Genomic DNA, 23091 nt, shown 5'->3' with positions numbered 1-23091 from the left:
TTAAAACCACATATGTTAATGTATTAATTAGCATAAAAAAGTAACTCGAATAAAAGAAATAGAAATTTACAAATTCGATCTAAGGCTCTGTGTGGTGTTAAATGATTTTTTTTATGGGGAAAAGTCTTAGTTCTTTCGTATTACCTGTTCTGCAATATCAGCAAGACGCATGACTGCGACGCCTACGAGCCTGTCCTCTCTCGCGAAGCAGTAGTCTCGAACACACACGTGCAGTTCAAACAGCTCCAGCTGTTCCGTAGCGCTCACCATACTAGAATTGTATGTATGTAAATTAAATAAATACACCATTAATAACGGTTATAATTCTTCAAGATATTGTCTGAGTAACTAAATAGCGTATTTTTTTAAATATATTTTTTTTTTATTTTAAAATAGATAAGTGTTCAACAAGAAGGTTGATTAAACTTACAAGTGGAAAGTCTCATTGAATTTAGGACTCCAGTTATTACTCTTCGACTTGGTGGCGAACTTTCTCTTCTTATCAGCCAGGTGTGGTCCAATCAGGTTCACTTCAATGAATGCACGGAACATTCCACTAGCGATCACCCATTTCAGATCATTTGCCGCAACCACTGTAAATTATATATGCAAAGTGTTAGATACAGTTTGAAATAAATCTGTAGTAATAATGACCTCCTGCTGTTTTAATCACGGCAGTAATTCATAATGATCATTATTACTACCTGCGCTGGATAAATCGTAAAATCAAGTGTGCGTTTGTATACGTGTAATACGGATGTAATTTCCTTTCCTTCATTTCTTCACTTCAAAGTTCTATGAAACAGCACTACTGGAAGAAATTCAGGAGTTCAGGTGTGGGCTCAATAGCTTTGATTACTTTACGGGCACTTAGGACAGGATTTAATGGTTTAGATTCAATTGAATTGGTTGTCCTGGCTAATTTGAAGTGGTCGGTACTAATATTTTTTGGACATTACATTTTACGTTAAATTACATTTAACTATATTATTTGGAGGTATTAGGGCCTAGCTACGTGAGTGACACTATCAATTGCTAATATTTATAGGTAAGTTCTTAATCAAAAAACCCAACACTGTTTATCGGACCGACTAGAAATAAAATCCCGGGATCTGGTGATTTCGAACAAAACTTGTAGCCAAATAGTGTTAAAAATATACTTCATTATAAATAGTTTGTTGTATGTGAGTTTTTATTTTCTGGATTTAGAAAAAGCTACTATTTCTATTGGAAAAGTTCTTCAGTAATTATGTTACCTGTCTTTAATTTGTAACAGTCATCATACTATTAGACCATTGAAATAATTGTGTTGCGTAAATAAGTTTAAATACTTTTTAGATTAGTCGATCAATATGCATTTAGCTTTGTTTTTAATTTAAATCAAAAAAAATTACTAACCTTTCACTGTTATCTTGTGTTCACCCGTACCAGGATGTGTGAACAGATCTACTTGAAGTGAAACTTCGCCTACGCTACCTTCCTCTGCAACCGCTGCATCTAAAATCATAGTTTTAATATATAGATTTCTTTCACCTGTCATCACATTTTACATGTAAATTATTGTTAATATGTGGACAACATAATTTAAATTTTATTTGGTTACCTTGATTCTGCTGACTGGTGACAAACGTTCTGATGAGAGTATCAGTGGTCTGAGTGTATAGACTTAGTGCATATCTTAACGATTTTAGCTCTGGACTTTTTTCTAGGAAATTCTTCTTGAGACCACTACCACCCGCGTGGAAGTAAAGCTTGATGGTATTCAGCGCTGCACCCAAGACCGCGCACTGCTTTGGCGTTAGACTCTTCTCTGCCGATAAGTGCTGGAAAGAAAGGATTGAATTTGGACCAATACTAAAAGCAACAACAACAGAAAATAATAAAACCTCCGACCCTTATTTATTAATAATGTTTCGTGATAATCCGATCAATATACATGACCGTTTTTGTTTTAACAAAGATATCGATATTACTGTATACCGAATATGACTGGTTCGGAGAAGCTGAATAATGACTCACCTCCTTCGAAATATCCATAACGCCGGAAAGTGCATGTTTGACATCCTGTTTACCGACCGTGCTCTTGAAAAGCTGCGTCATATCTTCGATCTTCGCATTTGCTGCTAAATTCTTTGCATTGTTTGTCAGATTCTTCAACATCATCTACATATAAAACGATGAGGTTAAATTTATTTTATGAATATTTTATTGTTTCTATTTAAAACATACTTATGTTTATTGTTTTTATTTGAGGTTTAAGATGGCTTCAAAGAACTCAAATTGGTACAATCATTAATAGGATTTTAATGACATATTTATTAAGGTCATTATAAATGTCGTAATGAAATGAAGATAAACATATATGCTGGCTATAGTATAAACTTGTAGTAATTATAATTACCGTCTTATCGGTCATTGGAGGTAGGACCACAGTCTTTTCAAGTATCTGCATTACGATCTTCCACAATTCTTTCAAAAGCCTCTTGAGGACTGTTTTCTCACAAGATACCGCGTACATAGTTAATGAGCCATCCTATAAAAAAAAATTTAAACAATAGCTCATCATAATTATCATTTTTCAGACTAAAAATAAAACCATTGCTATAAAAAATGTATTAAATTCATATTTGAAAAACCATTGTTAATTAAAAAGTAAAAGTATACTTTCTAGACCCAATTTTTTTTATTAAAAAAAATTGGGTCACGGTTACACACGTTTGTAAATCGACAAAATAGGGGAATTTACATTAATTTATTCGACTTAAGAATGAATAGCAAATTTAAATTTCTTTATTAATTTAAGAAACAATACACTTAGGATGCGCCTGATTGATGGCCAACGTAAGAACTATCACCGTTAAAAAAAGCTAACACTAACGTTTAATTTACCAGCATCATGAGGTGCATCAGCATATGAAATCTAGCGGGATTTTAGTGTCGTCAAATTTAACAATTGTTTGCAAGTTTCAATATAAAGAAATAACTTTGGGACGACAGTTTTATTCCAACGTGTGTATATTAAAATTCACAGAGACATTTCTTAATTTTTTTTTATTTAAGTTAGCAACAGAGGCAATTTGAAGTTTTCTGGTATTATCTATGACAATAAAATATGTTTTAATGCTCACGAGCTAGAAAAGACTGGCCTTTATTTAATACCCTGGTGAGCTGGCTGTAGAGTACTGACCAGTATATCCATGAGAGGTCGCAGCACCTCGTCCGCCTCGTGGTGAGCGGGAGGCTGCGGCGCTCCCGGCACCGCCGCACCGCCGCCTACTTTCTGCAGTAACTCACCGAGCTCTTTCACGCTCGCCGTGATTCGCGTCTCCAAACTGTGAAACAGTTATTTGCTTATTTGTTTCACCGTAAAATTGTCAAACTAAATGATTGATTTCATTATAAAATATTTCGTACCTGTTAGCAAACATAGAAGCGAGTTCATCTAAGGTGCTATTAAGGCTCGCTTGTAAATCAGTGAGGATATCGGCTGCATCGCGTTCAAGGTTTTCTCCACCCATGGCTTCGAACATCTTTTCAAGTTGCACACGCAATTGCTGGATATTGTTCATTAAAATACAAGCCTGTAATGGGAGAAAAGTAAATTGTTATTTATATACTTAAAAACTGCAATATTTACATTTAATTTAATGCGTCTTCCCAAATGAGAACGACTCGTTTCATCTTATATAAGATATTTAACTTTTGCTTTTGTAGATTGTAAACTCAATCTGATGCTTTAACTGCATTTTGAGTTTGAAAAGTAATCATATTGAGGATAATATTTGATTTTTACGTTTTTTGTGAATTTACAATTGCTATAACTATAATTTTATCATATTATACTACATTTTGATAATATACTAGCTGTGCCCGCGACTCCATGCGCGTTTAAATTTAACAAATAAGTTATCGTTGAAGCCTAATTTACTCTTTATTACATCAGCTATCTGTCAGAGAAAGTCCCGTCAAAATCGGTCCAGACGTTACAGAGATTTGTCGGAACAAACAGACAGACAAAATTGTAAAAAATGTAAAAATGCATTTAGTAAAAAGTGGTTATTTTAATATTATAAACAGACACCAATTTTTTTATGCATGTATAGATAACTGAAATTTACTTTATATTTAGCAAATATGTTATATGTACTCCTATTTTAAGACATACCACTCTCTCTTCTTTTAAATGTTCTGGAAATTCTTTCTTCACGATGTCCGCGTACGCTACGAGTACTTTTACGATGGTCTTGGCGAATCTCTTCATATACCTCTTCCAAATTTCCGGATCAAGACATTCAAGTTTTGATACCACGTCGAAGCACTGAGTGAGTTGAGTGAAGACGTCCACCACTGAGTTACTGAAGAGTACATGCTCACTAGATTTTTGGAACTGTAAACAAATATTTATGTTAATATTTTTGGAAATAACGTATGACTATAATATTTTTGAAAAAGAAAAAAATTGCACTAGTAGTATTAGCATTAGCATTAGCAGCCTGTAAATTTTACCCACTGTTGGGCTAAAGGCCTCCTCTCCCTTTGAGGAGAAGGTTTGGAGCATATTCCACCACGCTGCTCCAATGCGGGTTGGCGGAATACACATGTGGCAGAATTTCGTTGAAATTAGACACATGCAGGTTTCCTCACGATGTTTTCCTTCACCGCCGAGCACGAGATGAATTATAAACACAAATTAAGCACATGAAAATTCAGTGGTGCCTGCCTGGGTTTGAACCCGAAATAATCGGTTAAGATGCACGTGTTCTAACCACTGGGCCATCTCGGCTCTCTACTGCCTAGTAGTATGTAGTCATATGTATATTTTTTTATAGCAATGACAGATTTTTCTCTATATTTTTTTATTAGTCATAAGAATATTCAAAATAGGCATAGGCATCTTATCGATAATATTAAGGGTTAAATACATTCAGAATAACAGGGCAATATTAAAGAATGATAAACAATTATAAATCTATAGAAATTTTAAAAAACCTAGTATTTTACTTATCTTAAAAATAAATTACACAAAATACAGCACTAACCCCGTCTCTCTTATCCCTATTGAAGGCTCCATTCAGGTATTCCAAGGATACATCATCATTTTCATTAAGCCACTGCATCACGAACGGTTCGAACCATGCTGGATACTCGGGGACTGCCTTACGATATGGAGGAACATCCTTTACATAGTTTGTGTGCAGCCATTTTACCTAAAAACAAAAATCTCTCAAAACTAAAGCTACAAAGATTAAATGTAAATGCTCCTTAATTTATAATTTCTGAAATAAAATAATTTGAAACAGATTTTAATGGAGTATTCTTATGTAATATCTCTACTTTAGTTTTCACGGTAAAGCGCAATGTAATTATATTTCACTTCCGTTAATGAAAAACATTTTGAATTCTGTATTCATTCATAACTTAAAAAATATATGCATTGGTAAATGCAATCCAGCAAATTGTATTCTAATTGAGGAATTTCTTCTTTTCGTGGCTTACAATTATGCCAAATGCATACAAAATAAAATTTAGGTTAATTTAAGAATAAGTTAAAATACGGGCTTGGTTAAAGTTACAGACTCTGTAAATGGAAATGTCACTGCAAATTTTTTAGCGCAAATTGAGATATTAAATTATTACTGTACCTTGAAATGCAGATTCATATAAGCGGAAGACTTGCAGAGCCGATGCTGTTCATGTTCCTCCAGAGCGTACTTCATATCCACGGCAAATAGAGACCACATTGTTGCTGCTGACAACTACGGGAGGGATTTAAACAGAATTTTGAATTAAATAACAAAGACGATACGGTGCAAATTACTGGCAATCCCAGAAAATTAACTTTCTCCTTACACTGACAAAGTGCTACTGAAAATGGGATCTGAGATGTCCGTTCGTATGTCTTTAATAATTGGTCACTATTTTTCAAACTGGAATACGAAGTATTGATGCTACAGAAAGATTTGAGCATTAGAACAAATTTTATGAGTGGGTATTTAGACAGCCGTGTACAAATTCCCATTTACTTCTCGGAAGAATCTACGTATGTAGAAAAATGGTAAATAAATATATTATAATGGTATTAGATAAATTTCATGAATATTTGAGTACCTGTAACTTTAGTTAACATTTGAGCAGTTACTTCATACAATTTGGTTTGCAATTTCATTTATTAATTGTATTTGTGTAAATAATTACCTGTCCAATATTTAATTCTTGAGGAAACTGGTTAAGGACAGGAGCGTAGCTGTTCCTATCTTCTTCTATCACAGATACGATGAGTGCTATCAGCTTGTGCCAGAAATCCACGGAATCCAACTGCGGCCCATGATCAGACGGATCACGTTTGGCTTCGTTTGGATCAACCTGGTTACATAAATTGTAATAAAGTATCTTTGGATATATTCTTAAAAATATTGAAATAGAATTACTGTTACTTTATTTTCTACCTTAAATATATTTTTTATTAATTGTTATTTACCTGGAACTCACGGTTGTAGAGCTCATAACAGTTTTCGAATAAGAACTGATATGTCGATCTAAGGCAGGCTTTAACGCAATCCTTGACAACAGTACTAGCTCTTGGTGGACTACTGAGCTCTTGAACCTAAAATAACGAAAAAACTTTATTACTAGAGCAAAATCAGTAAAAATATTTAGTATATTAAGTCATTCATTTCAAAGTGTTAGGACCTCATTTAATACTTTATTGAGACATTAAGTAAAAATATAATTAAAATAGTAAAATTGTTCGTAATTTACAACGAATGAATAAAGCCACTAAAATTTAGCTGTGGCTTGGTTATGACGTCATATCAGATCTAATTACCTTTAGATGTCTTATAGTGTGTTTATATACACTCGATTTTTACCTTCATCCTGAAGAAAGTGATGCTCGTTAATAAGTCGACGGTAGATTTAAGATCCATAAGTTTTTCAGCGCTCGACGCCGGGAAGTTATTTCGATACATTGATAGATCGATTCGGAGAGAGTTATGTAACTGATCAAGTAGCTTGACGAATTTTTCTTTCTGTAAATTCGATAGAAATCACGTGAAAATAATAATTTAAAAAACAATATTGAGTTGCAATTTCTAAAATAAAATAATTTGCACTAGTTGGCAAGATTAAACTGCACTTAAACACAGGAATTGAGTTAATTAAACATTTTATTGGACGATAGCCCAGGGGAGTGGAAATTAGATACCTCATCTATCTTAAATTATGTTTACACTCAAAAGGGTTGGGATAATTTCACGAAGCCTCCCATTACGCAATAAAACTTAACCTCAGCCTGTAATTATAAACTGGAATTTATAGAATGACTTTAAGTGGTGTCAAATGGTTTCATCTTATTAATTTGGTTGTTGGTCGTTTCATGATACTTTTATTTAAAATATTATTGTATCTTTATTTACATTATAATATAAATTGAGAACCTTTATATCTATACAATGATGCTATTTATTACAATTACTGTAAATGAAAATTAATTGAGAACGTTGTTTGTAATTGTATTTTTTATATTAGGGATATAGGGATTGTTGACCTGGCGCAAGAGTTATCCTTGGCCAAATTTTCTTCACCAAAATTAATACATAAGTGTCATTATTTCTTTGGTAATAAAATATCAAAATTAATCTTTGATTAACTATAATATCACAAGATATTTCAATAAACGCATGACAAAAAATATTTTGATGCTCCAATTTTGTTTGCGTATTCTTCGTCACAGATGTTTCAATGGCTAAATCCTTAGTCATGTCTAATGAAAAACATTGTAGAGTACAATAATAAAGAGCTTACACCAAAGTTGGAAGCGGCAAATCTGTCTGAGGCCGATACAGCTGAGGAGGCAGTAGTGTGGGCGTAGTAAGCATTGATATTAGCTAGCAACGTAGACATGACAGCCGGAACTCCAGCGCAGAGGTATTTCGTCGAGAGACAGTGGAAATGTCTGGAAGCAAAATTATGTTTTTATTCAAGTCCAAATTAAATTATGTTTAATAATATTATGCGATACGGATTACAAATCGACAATCTATTATTTTTATGAATTATCAATTAAAATAAAATAAGGGGAAAAAAAACACACACACACACTAAAACATAAAAAGTTACAATTAAAACAATATAATTGATTCTTCACATGCGGATCTTATTTTATGTTAATAGTAATTTCCTTGCAGACGTTCATTGTAATTGTAATAAATTATAACTGCACATATAAAAAATAACTTACGTCATTGCCTGATAAATAGCCTCTATTCCGTATCTCATTGCAAATTCATCAACTATTTCTTCTGGTATATCATTAAAGTAGATCTTCCACGCGTCGTCACCTCTCGCGGCGGGCAAAGTAACCGCGCCACCGTTTTCCTCACAGAGATAATGGAATAGGTTCTCGTGAAGGCATGTGTACTGTGAATAAAAAAAAATTAAACTTGACTTACGTTTCTTGTTTTTTAGAGATTGTTCGACAATCTTTAAGAACGATAATGTACGATAAAAATATGTTTATTATTTGATTTTTTTTAATGTAAAAATGTTTTGTTGAATTAATACGATCATAATGTTTCATAACTGCGACAATTTACGACCAAATGTGATTTCCATTTTTATAAATGAAAACGCTTTACTGTGAAATGTTCACGGACCAAACGATGGTGAGTCCGGAGATAAGTCAGTTTGAGTTATTCCACCACCAACACCAGAACATGTGACAGTATAGTGCATTCTCACAAGCGCAATCCCTTCATTCTCATAAGCTGATAGATCGGCAAATCCTACACAACTATAAATATTAGGTCCTTACATATGAAATTGACGTTTTGGACGGGAGAAATATAAAACCATTTTTTTATTTTGTAAAATATATTTAATTAATTAAAGTGTTCATCGTTGTTATCTATGCACTTTTGCCATCTCATTGATCTCTTTACTAAAAAAACCATGGGGGCGAGAATCAATAAACTCTTTGAAGGCTCAACTGAAAAACTTCAATTTGTTTTTTTCCTTGTAAGAAGTTGTCCAAATTCCGGAAAAAACGGAGCAAGATCCGGGAAGAATAGTGGATGTCACAGATATTTGAATTGTAGCTCATCTAACACAGTGGTTGTTTTTGTGCAGTGTGTGGTCTTGCTTTGTCGTGAATCAACAGTGGTCTAGAGCAATGGACCAATTTCGGTTATTTAGCAGCTACCGATATTTCATGTTTTTCGTTGTGCGGTAATAAGCGAAAGAAAAAAATAATGAAGAAATAGCAAATGAATGAATACTTTAAAAACTCAAATGTACCAGCTAAATTAATTTATAAATTTGAATTTGGAATTCTTAACCTGGACCTGATAGTGAAAGCGCAAGATTAACTACTTTACGTGCTGAGCCAAGAAAGTGTAAATACTGAACAAATCTAGAATAATCCAGAATAATCTGTTCATGAGAATCTCTCGTCAGAAAAACCAAACTATTATTGCCCCGACCCGGTTGAACCTAGAACCTCGGCGTTTATAGCCTTATAGGCTAGCCACTACACCAACGAAGAAGTCTTATACAAATTTATATTGTATCGCATTTAGATAATGTATAGATTAAACATTCCAATGACCGTAGTAACTTATTCATATACCTACATATATATCGATATATTTACTTAAACTCAAATTGACGTTTGAAATCACAACGCAAACCAAAAATAAATTGGATTTACGAATGTATCATTCAAATATATACAGTTAAGTAAATACTTGTTTCAATATCTGTATTGTTTACCTAACAATAAATTAAATTATTTTATACAATATATTGTCTGTGTCAAAGTTAGCGTAACTCGTTTATGTTCATACGTGAGGGACGGTGCCTTTTAAATTATGTACAAATTAAATTTCGCTTCTTTTCATAATAATTGCTATTGAGTATAACGATAATTTTCGAAGTTAAAGTATTAATGAGACATTATTTATAGTAATTATAAATGCGAAAGTAACTCTGTACGTCCGTCTGTTACTCACACATGACCAAACCACTGAATCACATTTGATAATATTTGGTATGAAACAAGTTTGATCCCCAAGGAAGTTCGTAGACTTTTTATGCGTAACAATCGAATCGAATCAAAAATGATATCACTGTGCAATTTAAGAAAAAAGATGACCAAGCGTATATGCCATGGATTTTCATTGTGTGTTCAGTGAGCCAGTCTACAAGCACAAGGGTCGAAACATCTTAGCTTTTAAGGTTGGTGGCGCTTGGACGATGTAGGTATGATTAATGTCTACGGACGGTGTTGACTACTTATCAGAAGATAGGAGAAGGAAATATACACGTGTGTAAATCAAACCGCTCTGCTCCAATTCAACAAAAGATTCGCCCAGCAGTTGGACCATTCCAGGCCGTTTATAAACAAAACGTTGAAATATGGTATAATGTTTTTAAATCATAATTCGTTATTCTGAAATTGTACTGAACTCATTAATCACGATAATTGATAAATGAAATGGATAAAAAGCGTAATAATAAATGCATTAAAACGTTTATTTTCAACCGATTCAATTTATTATTCGGCTATTATGTTTTATATTTTCAATAAATTGAAAATATCGCTACTCGCTTTCAAACGTTAATAATTTAATTATATATGGAAATGAAGTTATTTAATAAATACAGCATGATACCGCAGTAGCGACGATATAGTCCAGTCGTTAGAGCAGGTGAATTGTAACCGAAGATTACGGGTTCAGATAAATACCACTGAATTTTAATTTGTTTAATTTATTTTTATATAGATATATAGATAAATATGGCTGCGTAGGAAATTAAAGAGGCAACAATGGGAAGTCTTAGTTAATAAATTTTTATACGTTTATCCACAGTTTAAAATTAGAGCACCGTTGTGAAATTAGCGGCAAAGCTTTTGCTTAAAAGCAGAGAAGTCTTAGTCTAGTCGAACACTAATAACAATATCTTTAGTGCAATATCTTTCCGTACAATTATTTATTTTCTGATAAAACGTTGAATTGTACATAAAAGTAGAAACTAAACATAGCTATTTTATTTCTACAAGTATTTAAAAGTCGATATTTACCATTTACGAGAGTCTCGTGAACAAGTCATTCGTAGATAATGTCGAAATATCGAGCTCCACCAAATAAAAATAAAAACACATGGTAAATATCCCGTTTTAAATACTTGTAATAATAAAAATAAACATGTTAATTTAAAATCTTATATAGCTCTATTATTTCGTATTTGAAATCGGTTTTTTTTCCTTAAAACTGGTTTTATGGACACTATTGGCTTATGTGGGAATTCTCACTGAATGCCAAATTACTCACTAATACCTCCACCATGGTAGGGTGTCACGGGATCACTCCCGCATACAAATGTTCATTTATATTTATCTAGTTCCGTTGAATATAATTTTCGGGAAATTGAGGTGATATAAAGATTGCTTTGAGCGTTGCAATGAAACGCTTAAGATTACATACATCCATATGCCTACAAATACATACATACCTATATACGTATGTATCTAAATATCAGTTTATAATTATAGAAAATTCAAAATGAAAAAAATATTTGCTGAAATTAAAAATCGGAGTCATTATAATTTTATTCGAACGAAGACTTTTAAATATATCTAAAGTAAGTGTATACTTCTATTTTTTTTTTTTTTTTGCGTGTCCGTATTTATAATATACAATCAATTGAAAAATATAAATGAAGAAGTTTCATTTAAAATGAAACAATGTAAATATTTACCGAAACGCTCCCAATCAGAATTGCTTTCAATTTGTCAACGATTGCGGTTCAAATGCGATTGACAATATGCTATTTTTACTGGCAACAGTACGTTCTGTGATGGAAACGCGACAACAATGTTGAGAAATTGAGTTATTATCGATCGTCCATTACACTGGACACCACGCAATTTGCGCTAAAAAAACAACTGTTACTCACGTTACAAAGGCTGTTTTTACTTCTATATGAAGGACGACCTTAAAATATATTGAAGAAGCGAACATGTATTATCATAGTATAAACATATGGATGAGAAAAAAACATTCGTTGCCGTATAATCGACGAGGGATATTCGGTTTGAAGGAAAGAACAAATACTCTTTGTTTACTGATAATTGAATAAAAAATTAATGTATACTGAAGATAAGCAGAAAAATGCTTAAATATGTTATGTTCATTTAAATTACATTGAAATAAACTAAGTTCTTCTTGCCTATCTGCAAACTTGTTACAGTCGACCATTATTATTTAAAACTACCTAATGCCTGATAAAGTGGCGTTACCTTACGTGTCACCTACCCTACGATTATTGTATTGTATGTAAAAGAAAAGACGCAAATACAACACTAACCTTGATAGTTAAAGAACGAAGTGTGAACGAATTAAAATTTTATTAAAAAAAAATCTTTAACACAAAAAAAAAACATTTATTATTTATTTTGTAAGTTAATTTTGTATATCGGCCGACACGAGACGCGGGCCTGATGTGAAATGTATAAATTTAAATTTATAATTAAATAAAACCAATAAGTAAATAAGAAATAAAAACTCAGATTCGTTAATGAAATAAATTTGATATATTTTTCCAAATTTTATAATATTACATTGAAACGTATAAGTTATTAAGTCTTAAGTCAAGGATCAAGGTATGACGTCATGAGTAAATGTCATGTCATCTGCCGTCACGGCATACGATGCTAATAGATATATGATATCAAATTGAACATATGCTCATAATCTTTAAAAAAAGAAAGAAGAAAATATATCCAACTTCCAATCAGCTTAATTAATTTTTATGCCCGTAAGTTTGAAATAAGGTTTATACAGTAACTATTTTTAATTCATATTTGTATATGTACTTAAGCACTTAATGTTATCAATTCTTATGTTAATAAAAGTAATTGTGTTAAAGTTATTTTAGTTACTTTGTAAATTACATGAATTCGATATATTAAAATATAGTAATAATTTCGTGCAGGTCTAAGATAGACCCGATAGAAATCTATTCAAAATTATAGATCCTTAAAAAAATATTGGTTTTTTTTTTAGTCGACAACATATATCCGCAAAATTCGTATAATCCAGATATTTCGATATTAAATCCATAATATTAAATGACATGAAGTTCAACCGGCAGCCATGTTTGACGTTTACGGGTGCGTTCAGTAAGTGTGTTCCAAATAATAATTTCGTGCATAAATTATTAATAAATGATAAACCGTATTTGTATAGTTTTATTTATTTTACCCGAGTGAAACGGGTTTTCATCTAGTAGATTAATATTTTAATAACTCCATAATCCACTCATACACATTGCGGACATAGCTAGTGAATGATAAAAATTCCTTTCAATGTCAGTTACAAAAACAAATACGTGAAACATTTTATAATTAAAGGACAAACTTGTGTCACGTGTTCATGATTGGATTAACGACGATGCGGCAAACTGATGATAGTGCAAGTATTCTACCATTTTGTTTTGCTGACTAGCGTTTTATTATTGAATACGAAATTGTTAGTCACTTTGCAAATGGGTCACATTTATGCTGAAGCGTTAAATGATTTTAATTCTTACGATTATTATTATAAGTTTTACAAAAATAATATCAATTTAACTTTAAATATTTGTATGCGGTTTTGTGAAATTAAGTTATTTAAATTGTCAAATGTTAGTTATTCGGTACCTACTCCAAGGGCATATCGTTCTGTAGGTACCTGATATATAGTTAAATCAGAAATGCTTCAGTATTTTTTATTATAATTTTTATTTATTTATTTTGCTTCCAAACGCTGCTTCGCCTACAAACATGTGGTGAGGAGGACGGGGTTGTTGTGTTGGTATATGTTAAATAGACTTAGATATATTAAATCTGGGTAAATGCTATCTCTATTCAAATCTGATCAAAATACAAATTAGTTCAGCAACTTATGCGTGATATACTTTTATGATTTTTGTAGGACTTTATAAATTAATAATAAATTTTGAAATGATAGGACCTTATTTCAGATTGTAAACATTTCTAATTTATAAAAAAATTTTGGATTGATTTTAATCAAAATCTGGAAACTGTAAGACGTTTAACTATATGAACGTTGTAAATCTTAATACATTACCTAAAAAAAAAAGGTTTAGGTAACTTCAAATGAACAAAGAGGTTGTATTGTCACGTTTAATTTTCACAAAATAACCCAAAATAACCTTATCAAATATTTTCAGCAAAAATAAACGTGGCCAAACGTTTGCTTAAAAATTTACTACTTTGTAACTAACAAAATTTGGCAGCTACGTCTTTTATTATGGAAATCCAACGATGGGGTCCTGGAATTAATAATCAAATAATAATAAATTAGCAGAGGCGTTTAAACAAGGCGGCAAGTTGATTGTTTCCTGCAAAAGCACTTTCCTACTTATAATAAAATATCAGGTTCTAAAAGGACGTTTAAAACAAAATTAATTGTCGTTTTAATGCTGTTAAAATATTTTAATTTAACATACTTCATTCAGTACTTTTGATGTACGATGTTATATTTTTACAGTACAATATTAAAAGTAAATACTTTGTTTGTTTACCAAGAAACATTATTTCGAAATATTTTAATCAATAAAGTGTCGTTATTAAAATTGCCCTGCGTGTCGTGCGTGATGCCGCTATTGAGTTATGAATAATTATATGTTTCGTAGTATAATACAATTTATTTAACCACGACGAAAAATCAATACATTACACGTACAATACACGAATTTGTTATTTGTATTTGTTTACGTTACGTTTCAGAACTGTCAGTACTTTTTATCGAGTATTTGTCAACCGATTTAATTTCGTTTGACCATTGAAGAGCTTTGTAGCTAACAATATTTTTTATAATTAAATTTAGGAAAAAAGTACTACTTCGTAATTATAAATAGATTTTCATTTCATGCAAATAATTAATTAGAATAAAATAATAATAATTCACTTATTAATAATAACATTATTATTCTTATTATGATAGATGTAATATCTTTTTTTACACTATTACTGTGTTATAGCAGTGGCAAAAAATCACTCACAAATTGAAATCTAAATAATTTAAAATTGTAAACAAACGTAAAATAAAATAATGCGTGAAGTTATCTATTTCGAACGACGAGAACGAACTTTGTCATGTGGTTTTCATACCGTGTGTACAATATATTAACTCGAATAAATTTTTCATAACGCTTCAATAGAAGTATAACTTCAAAAAGTTGTACGATACATTCGAATATGATTAGTTATGTTACCGTTTCCTACAAAAATTTTAGTATTTAATTTGATTCTTTCCGTTTAGATTTAAATATTTATTTGATTAATAATATGGTTTTTATTTTGACTAGAAATTTAAGTCGGACAAGCAGTCCTTCGTTTGGCTAGATACGAACAAGAAAGGTGAACTGACAAATAAATACCTATATTATAAAAGTAGTAAATGATTTTAATTATAATTAAAATCCTAAAGTCAAAAAGTCAAGTGTATTAGTGAAAAATAAAGTGTTGTGCAGTTTGGGTAATTAAAATAATAAGGCCGTAACATTTAGTTAAATAATTTCGACCATTGCGCCAACACTAGTTAATGAAAATGGATGTTGGCTTCGAAATAATTCGAAAGAAAGATGAGAAGAAAGAAGAAGAAAATAAACGAAAGATTCTTCGAAAGAAAAATACCGATTATCATGTAATTTGGTACTTAAACGTATTTATGTAGAAGGTTTTTAGATTGCAGCAGCAGTTCAACTTCAATACCATTCGCCTTGACAATTAATTAGTTACAACAGACAGAGCAACGGTTTATGAACTTCTATAAAATGTTAAACGTAATATTTTTGGGGTACTATGTACGAAATTTGGTGGGATAAAAAATACTTACTAATTTTTAGAGGCAAATAATGTAAAAATCTTTAGCCGGTAAGAAATGAAAGTTAGTTATCACAATAAAATATTATAGCAATAAAACCAACCCCCCCGATATAAAGGTTAAATAAAAGATATCTCAACTTGCAAATCAAACTGGGACGAAAGTTCGTAAACACCAATTTGCGCAAAGATCGTATCTCGAAAAAAAAAAGTTTGCAAAGTTTCAATTTAATTTATCCAGCAAATTCGGAGCCAATTGTGGTTAACTTTTATTTATTCAATAATGTTTTGCGCAGTAAAAATATGTTCATAATCTGAGGAGCATTGGTATTTTTTATAACGGAATAGGTCAGACGTTTTAGTCGACTTAAGTTGCAATATTAGTCTCCAGCCTTTTCTAGTCTTTTTATTTGTTAGTATATAGATTTGTCTACTCTGAAGGTGCATTATAAATTTTGAGGAAATAATTAATAAAAACGATTGAGTAGATTCGGATGACACATCCTACATCCATACTTACAAACTTTACCTTTTAGAATATGGAAGATTTCATCTTCGAATTACCTACCAACCGAATTGACCTAAAAAATTAAGGAGGTTATCAAATTGTGGATATTATTTTTTTGTATTTCGGAGAAGCGAGGTCGTACCTGAATTAAGAAAAAAAAATTGTCGTGGATTAGAATGGTTTTGCTTTCGTTATAAAGTATATATTAAATAACAGACAATTAGATAAATAACGTAAACGTAACGTAACGTAAAAAACAAACGACGTTTAAGAATAATTCAATAACAAGAAATAAAATTGTTATTAAAAATCCGGTATGAATTAAAACAACAACAAAGAATAAGTTTAAATAATTTTATACAAAACCGAAAGAGACAGAGAGAGAGAGAGAGAGAGAAAGAGAGGGAAAATTCGCCTGAAGAGGTACAATGCTTTTTCCTTACGTGACGTATAATGCTAGTTCACTCGACTGTTAGTCGTGTAAAAGGACTTCGTTCCAATAAAATAGTTACTACTATAGCACTCGGGACTATAATGGTGGAAAACTGTGGAGTTCGACACTTGTTTCTTATAAAACACGACATTTAATTTGAAAAGCGCGTTAAAATGGACTACATTACATACATATTAATAAATATAATAGATATTGCAGTCCTTTCGGCAACTATAAATTGGAAAATGTCATATAGGTACGCTTCAATGGAAAATGTAATCAAAATATGATTCGAAGTTTTTGGTTGCAGCGTTTTTTTTTGTAAGAAATATATTTTATTTATTTTTTTTAATTTTGCCATTTGGAACACTTTTTTTAAATCAAATTTGATAGTAGATTGTTAGTACTACAAAAGATACGAGCAGTGTCATTCTGTAAGAACTAAATTCGATCTCACTTTTGAAATGTTGAAAACGTCACGCTATTTTATACATTCGTTAAATGTTATAATTATAATTGTCGATGTCGCATTTCACTTTCTGACATTTCAAAGTCATATTTTGCGCTGAGTTTCGACTTCCTCACTTATATTGGCTAAAGGATTTTCATAAGACGATTGATGCAATTGTTTTAGTAAGCTTATAGGGATCGCTTATATCATTCCAATATGACGTTTTCTTCTTATTTTTTTTTTTAAATATTTTTATTGTTTTAAGTTCCCAAGTACTCGTTAACATTTGGTTTAATTTATGCAGGAAGCGAAAATCTTTTGTTATTTATACACTTTATTCAAAACGATTATTTACATAAAGTTTTTTGGATTTGCTTGTTACATAAAGGCTTAATGTTAATTTCGGCTATTTCTTTCCTATTTCTGTAAAACAAACGTAGGCAATTAGTACATTCCCAGTAATTTATTCAGTATGAGACATTTTAAAAAGGAGTTTTATCTTTTGTAATTATTCTTCTGGAATAACAGTTAGCAGCTGCTTGCGTCAACTCTTAATTGCTTTACGTGTGAGCTTTTACGACTGTGGGTAATTTATATTTCATTAATGCTATAAATGCTCATTACGCTTAATCGTTTTAAGGAGGATATCATTTTTATTTTAGAGTGTTACCAAACACGCTTTGATTATAGTTGATGATCAATTGAGTAATAATTAATGGACTTAGATCCATGGGTTGTAAGAAAACCGTATTAAAATCCTGTCGCTTAGGACAACTCGCACACTTTTACATCCATTCAAACTGATAAATAAATCGTAAATTCTACAGACTTGCAAGAGTGACAAGTGAAAGACGCCATTACAATTACAGTATTTATAGATATCGGAATATTTTATATCATTTCTCGTCATCGTTTTTCTTTTCTTTCTGTCGTCTTCGTCTTTGCTTTTATTTGCTCTTAGACAATTTAAGCAGATTTTGACAAGTATTGTTTATATTTCTGAAGATAATAAAAGAAAAACTTGATGTGGTTTTTGATGATAAGATACTTTCAGCTTCTTGAAGCTATCTTTTATATTTATAAAAAATTTGGGTGTAAAGTTTTTATTACCGAAAATTTCCTTTCGTTGACACAAGTGTGAGTGGATGAATATAATTATCTTTTGCTAACGCACACATTGATTAATTTTGGCTTCAATTGTAATCGTTCATTAGATTCAACTATCACTCTTTATTTTTTTTTTTTATGTCATAAGGTGGCAAACGAGCAGGAGGCTCACCTGATGGAAAGTGACTACCACCGCCCATGGACATCTGCAACACCGGGGGGCTTGCAGGTGCGTTGCCGGCCTTTAGTCATATAACTCTCAGACGCCTTAGACAGCATGTGGCAATTAACGATTAAATTCTCTGAATAGGTTAAATAATTTGCAAATGTTTCGAGTAATACGGAATGTTAGCATTTGAAGTACACATTCGCTATTGGAGTTCATTAAAATTAACGAACTATACTAGTTTTGTTATTTATTTAATATTCTGAAAAATGTTTTAATGACGTTCAAGTACGAGAGCCAAATTCGTTTTCTTTTAAAATGACTTATAAACAAAACTCCTCACTTAGAGTTATGCACTACAACACAACAAAAACAACCGAGCTAACTTTATTATCTTGGTTTGCTTGACAGCCGTTGGCTAGAATTTCTTTCGACGAGTTTGGACTGTCTATCTAGACAGTCAATAATCAAAGATTCTCTCAAATATATTTTTATATGCCTAAACAATGCCTTAGTCAAAAAAAACATTACAAGTTACGCTTGGAAATATATATCTCAGATCTAAAAAGAACCGGCCAAAGGATATCAGCGTATTTTTTTAGCGGGTTCAAAATATGGATTTTTTTTTTAAATATTAAAAATCTAGTTATGTTTTATCACAGTGACATATTATACTATTAATATTTGATAATCGAGATTGATTGTAATGAAATATATAAGGATGTGAAATAAAACATTGTGTGAGTTTAATATTAAATATATGTACGGAATTTATGAGGATTTTGATTTTTGTTTTGAATATTGATTTTGTTTTTGAGATAGGCGAGAATAGGTTTCCTGGTATAAACATATACAATTTCTTACTTCCCCAAAGCGCCACTAACTATAGGAACTAAAATGATATGTCCCTTGTGCCTGTATTTACACTATGTATATAATTATATAACGATAAGTGATATTGAGTATTTTTCAACTATATGATGTAGTTACCCTTAAGTACAACATTTCTTTAAAAATACTAGAAAATATTGGCTTCCCTAACAGAATATTATTTTCATAATTGATTTTTTTTGTTTTATCATAATACTATTTAATACTTACTAAAGATGATTTAATTAAACTAATAAGTCCATGTTATAATTAAACAGTGATGCATATAATTAATAAAATATTTTCAGATTAGTTCAGTAAAAAAAAATCGTAAGTATTTAAATGAAAAAACTAAATAGCAATTAGAAGTCCAAGTCTAAGGAATCCATGTTCTTAATTCGTATAATTCCCTCGGAGGAGTCGTGCCGATATTTTTGCTTTTAATTAAGGAACCTTTATAAATCAAGAGAAGATAAATTAGTTTAAACGCAACCCCTTAACGGGAAGGCGAAGTAGGTGTTTTAATATACGCACATTTCGCGCCTCAAATTTATTCGATTCATCAACTATTCTTGTTACGTGTTACAATGCGTTTAACAGGCCTAATAAAGTTTTCTTGTAACTAATTAACAAATAAAGGATTAATTCTTTATTTGCAATTGCGATTTGCTAGAGTACTGCGGCAGTTTAACTCGGTGGGACGCATCATCTTGAGTGAACAGACCCTCATCATAATTGCCATCAAAGACAGATAAATAATAGTACTAGGTAGGTAGGATTCTTGTGTAATCACATTGTAAACACAATTGTTGAAAAAGAAGATATAAAAAGGAAAAGTTCCGCTTAGTTTCTTTCGCCTGTTCTTCTCAGGTCTGAGGTCAGGTCCGAACCAGTGGTAAAAAAATAATTCTTGATAATGTAATAATTCGATGATTAAAACAGATTTTAGACTTAAAATCATGATTGTTCAATAACAATGCTCAAATTTGGAGTACTTGTACGATAAGTTTATGTAAAATTGTGTGACGAGTGTCTCTTTTCCTTACAAACGATTTATTGCGGAACATATCCATCACGTTGCTTCACTGGGAAATGGATGATATTTATGTTTGAGAATTACTTCCAACCCAAGAAAATTCAAAATATTTTTCTTATCCAACAAATAATAGATGATCTATTACGCCACAGAGTAAATAATACTTAAATGGATCTATTTTAATTCGTAATCTTAAAAAAAAAAACTTTATTGAAAATAATCTTCTAGATACATTCTTATATAAAAATAAATGATAATAAGTACGATGCGGTAATTAATATTTAAATATTTATTTCATACGAACAATTGAGTAAACGCCTTTAAACACACGGACATTGCAGCTTTATGATGTAAAATTACCCTTAACTACAAAATTAAGAATATTTAAAGTTATTGGCTTAAACGGAGTCCTAATTTCGCAGTGATTATATTTTTTATAAAATATTTTAATTATATTTTCGTGATAAAAATAATAATTTATTTAAATGATATTAAATCAAGTATGATTAAATTACATCAAATTTGATATAATCTAATATGGCACATTATACTTCAGTTTAACGAACTTTATTTATTTTACTTAACGCACATTTTCTGTTCAAAAGTAGTTTTTATAAAACGTCCCACTTCACTATATAAGCTATTCCTATGCAATATTAATAGAATCCATTCCTTCGATCCTGAGTGATTGATGTTTATTACGTTATTTTTTGCAAATTCAACTATCCAAAGTAAGTGACGTAGTTTAATTTATTTGGGGCTTTAAGTAAATACTTCTGCACATTCAAACGCACTTCCCGTATTTTTTAATATTGCTAAGAGGTTAATAATATCGACATCTTCAATACGCTAAAAGGATTTTTGTATAGAATTATTGCTTCATTAAATTTGGGCAATAAAATGCGTTTTTAGATGCACTTAGCATCTGACGCTGATAAATCAGGATTCAAACTTCAATGAAATTCAAGCATAAGATCAAATTTATTCGTAATCTAATACGATGTAAATCTGGGATCTAAAGATTTTCTGGAAAATGTAGGCTCAGATCGGTCTTCTGCAAAGCTTTTATAAGTCATCGTATATATTCGCCGTTGATTCTTTACTGTAACTTTTTCGCATTATAGATATACTATTGAGTATGTGATTTATAATAATAGGGGGATTATTAGAATAATATGAAACATTCATCATATCCCTAATGTGTCACCAAACTTGGGAACTAAGATGTTATGTCCCCTGAAGTTACACGGCTAACTCCTTCAAAGCGGAATACAACAATACCAAGCTATTTTGCGGTATGATATATGATGCGTGGGTACCTAAAAACGACAGCAGCTCATTATTCTCGTGATCTGGATTTGCAAACAACTTTGGGAGAAAACCTGCATATCAAATATTCTATCAACCCGAATTGGGGCAGCGTATTAGAATAAGCAACCTTATCTACCGCAAAATAGCTCAGTACAACACTAGGTCATTCTACGTTTGGTTTTATTACACTGTCCCGTGGTTTATTCTTTGTTACTAAAATATTTTATGTTTTGACATGTATTCATTTTCAATAAAAAAATTAATAAAACTAGTGATTACTGTACTACTAGGTACATTGCTGTTATGTGGCTACTCTTAGTGTTTACATTTGCTAGATATAGCGCAGACCACAGCTTAAGTACTTGTTATATGATGCATCTTTGTGTAATAAAATTAATTTTAACTTTTAACGCGTCTTCAAAACTATAAGCAAATTAAACGATGTTTCAAGTTTATAGACATCAGTGAGGAGAGATTCAATTTAAGGATAAGTACCGTATTTTATTTCAACTTTCTACATTTATTATCATAATGGCCACTTATTCGTAGTTTTCTTAATAAACTGTATCTATTTTATTTTATTACTTAACATAAAATATATTTCTATAGACAATATTCGGGAATAACACGCTTATTTTTTAATTCACTTAAAAGTATATTTCGATCCATTTGCGCCTTTTAATCTTGGCTGTTTGGGTCAAAATCATTGCATTTTAGTGTTACTATATCGCTTTTTTTCCTTATTTCATATCTAAAAACGAATTATTTAACTCACGTTACTTTTGTCTCCAGATAAAAGCAAGTTATGTTACCTGGATCGTATGAAAATCTACACGAATATACAAATCGAGGGTAATTTTATCAGATTACAAAAATAAGAAATGTATCGTGGGACGCAGTTGGAACGAAGTTGCTTTCGCCATATATTGTATGTTAAATAACATACAATATTTAATATTCAATTTCTATTCTAACTTTTAATTAACAAGGTTCGAAAATACTTTCATGATAAGAAAGAAAATTGTTATTAAAATATCCCGTGTGAATGAAAAACAAGATCAAAAATATATATAAAACCGTATGTAATAGGAAGAGTCGCCCAGAGAGGGCATAACGCTTCTTCCATACATGACGATTTCTGCAAGTAAATTCTACTGAATACCACGTAAAAGAACATCGTATCAAAAAGAGTAGTTCCATAGTTGTCAGTCGTGTTCGATTAAATTATTTAATCGGATTCTCGGATTCAAGCTTAGATTATTTCTATATTATAAGAAGATAGAGTGTTGCATTAAAGAATAAACTAAAACAAACGAGCCA

The 23091-nt window shown here is 31.0% G+C and overlaps 1 protein-coding gene across 7 annotated transcripts in view; it reads right to left on the bottom strand.

Moving 5' to 3' along the window:
- LOC125067936 (protein unc-13 homolog A) overlaps positions 1–23091 on the bottom strand; it is a 57789-nt gene that overhangs the window by 3034 nt on the left and 31664 nt on the right. For all 7 annotated transcript variants that reach the window (XM_047676834.1, XM_047676835.1, XM_047676837.1 and 4 more), the window contains 16 exons: positions 8240–8418; positions 7804–7954; positions 6870–7028; positions 6479–6604; positions 6196–6363; positions 5643–5756; positions 5040–5207; positions 4166–4387; positions 3415–3581; positions 3188–3332; positions 2402–2533; positions 2020–2163; positions 1604–1823; positions 1399–1497; positions 431–593; positions 145–271 (listed from right to left, as the gene is read on the bottom strand). In XM_047676834.1, coding sequence (XP_047532790.1) covers positions 145–271; positions 431–593; positions 1399–1497; positions 1604–1823; positions 2020–2163; positions 2402–2533; positions 3188–3332; positions 3415–3581; positions 4166–4387; positions 5040–5207; positions 5643–5756; positions 6196–6363; positions 6479–6604; positions 6870–7028; positions 7804–7954; positions 8240–8418 — 2484 coding nt within the window. The remainder of the gene's footprint in view (positions 1–144; positions 272–430; positions 594–1398; positions 1498–1603; positions 1824–2019; positions 2164–2401; positions 2534–3187; positions 3333–3414; positions 3582–4165; positions 4388–5039; positions 5208–5642; positions 5757–6195; positions 6364–6478; positions 6605–6869; positions 7029–7803; positions 7955–8239; positions 8419–23091) is intronic.

Source organism: Vanessa atalanta, chromosome 12, assembly GCF_905147765.1.
Source record: "Vanessa atalanta chromosome 12, ilVanAtal1.2, whole genome shotgun sequence".
Taxonomy (NCBI): domain Eukaryota; kingdom Metazoa; phylum Arthropoda; class Insecta; order Lepidoptera; family Nymphalidae; genus Vanessa; species Vanessa atalanta.
This window is presented reverse-complemented; position numbering and strand designations above follow the sequence as displayed.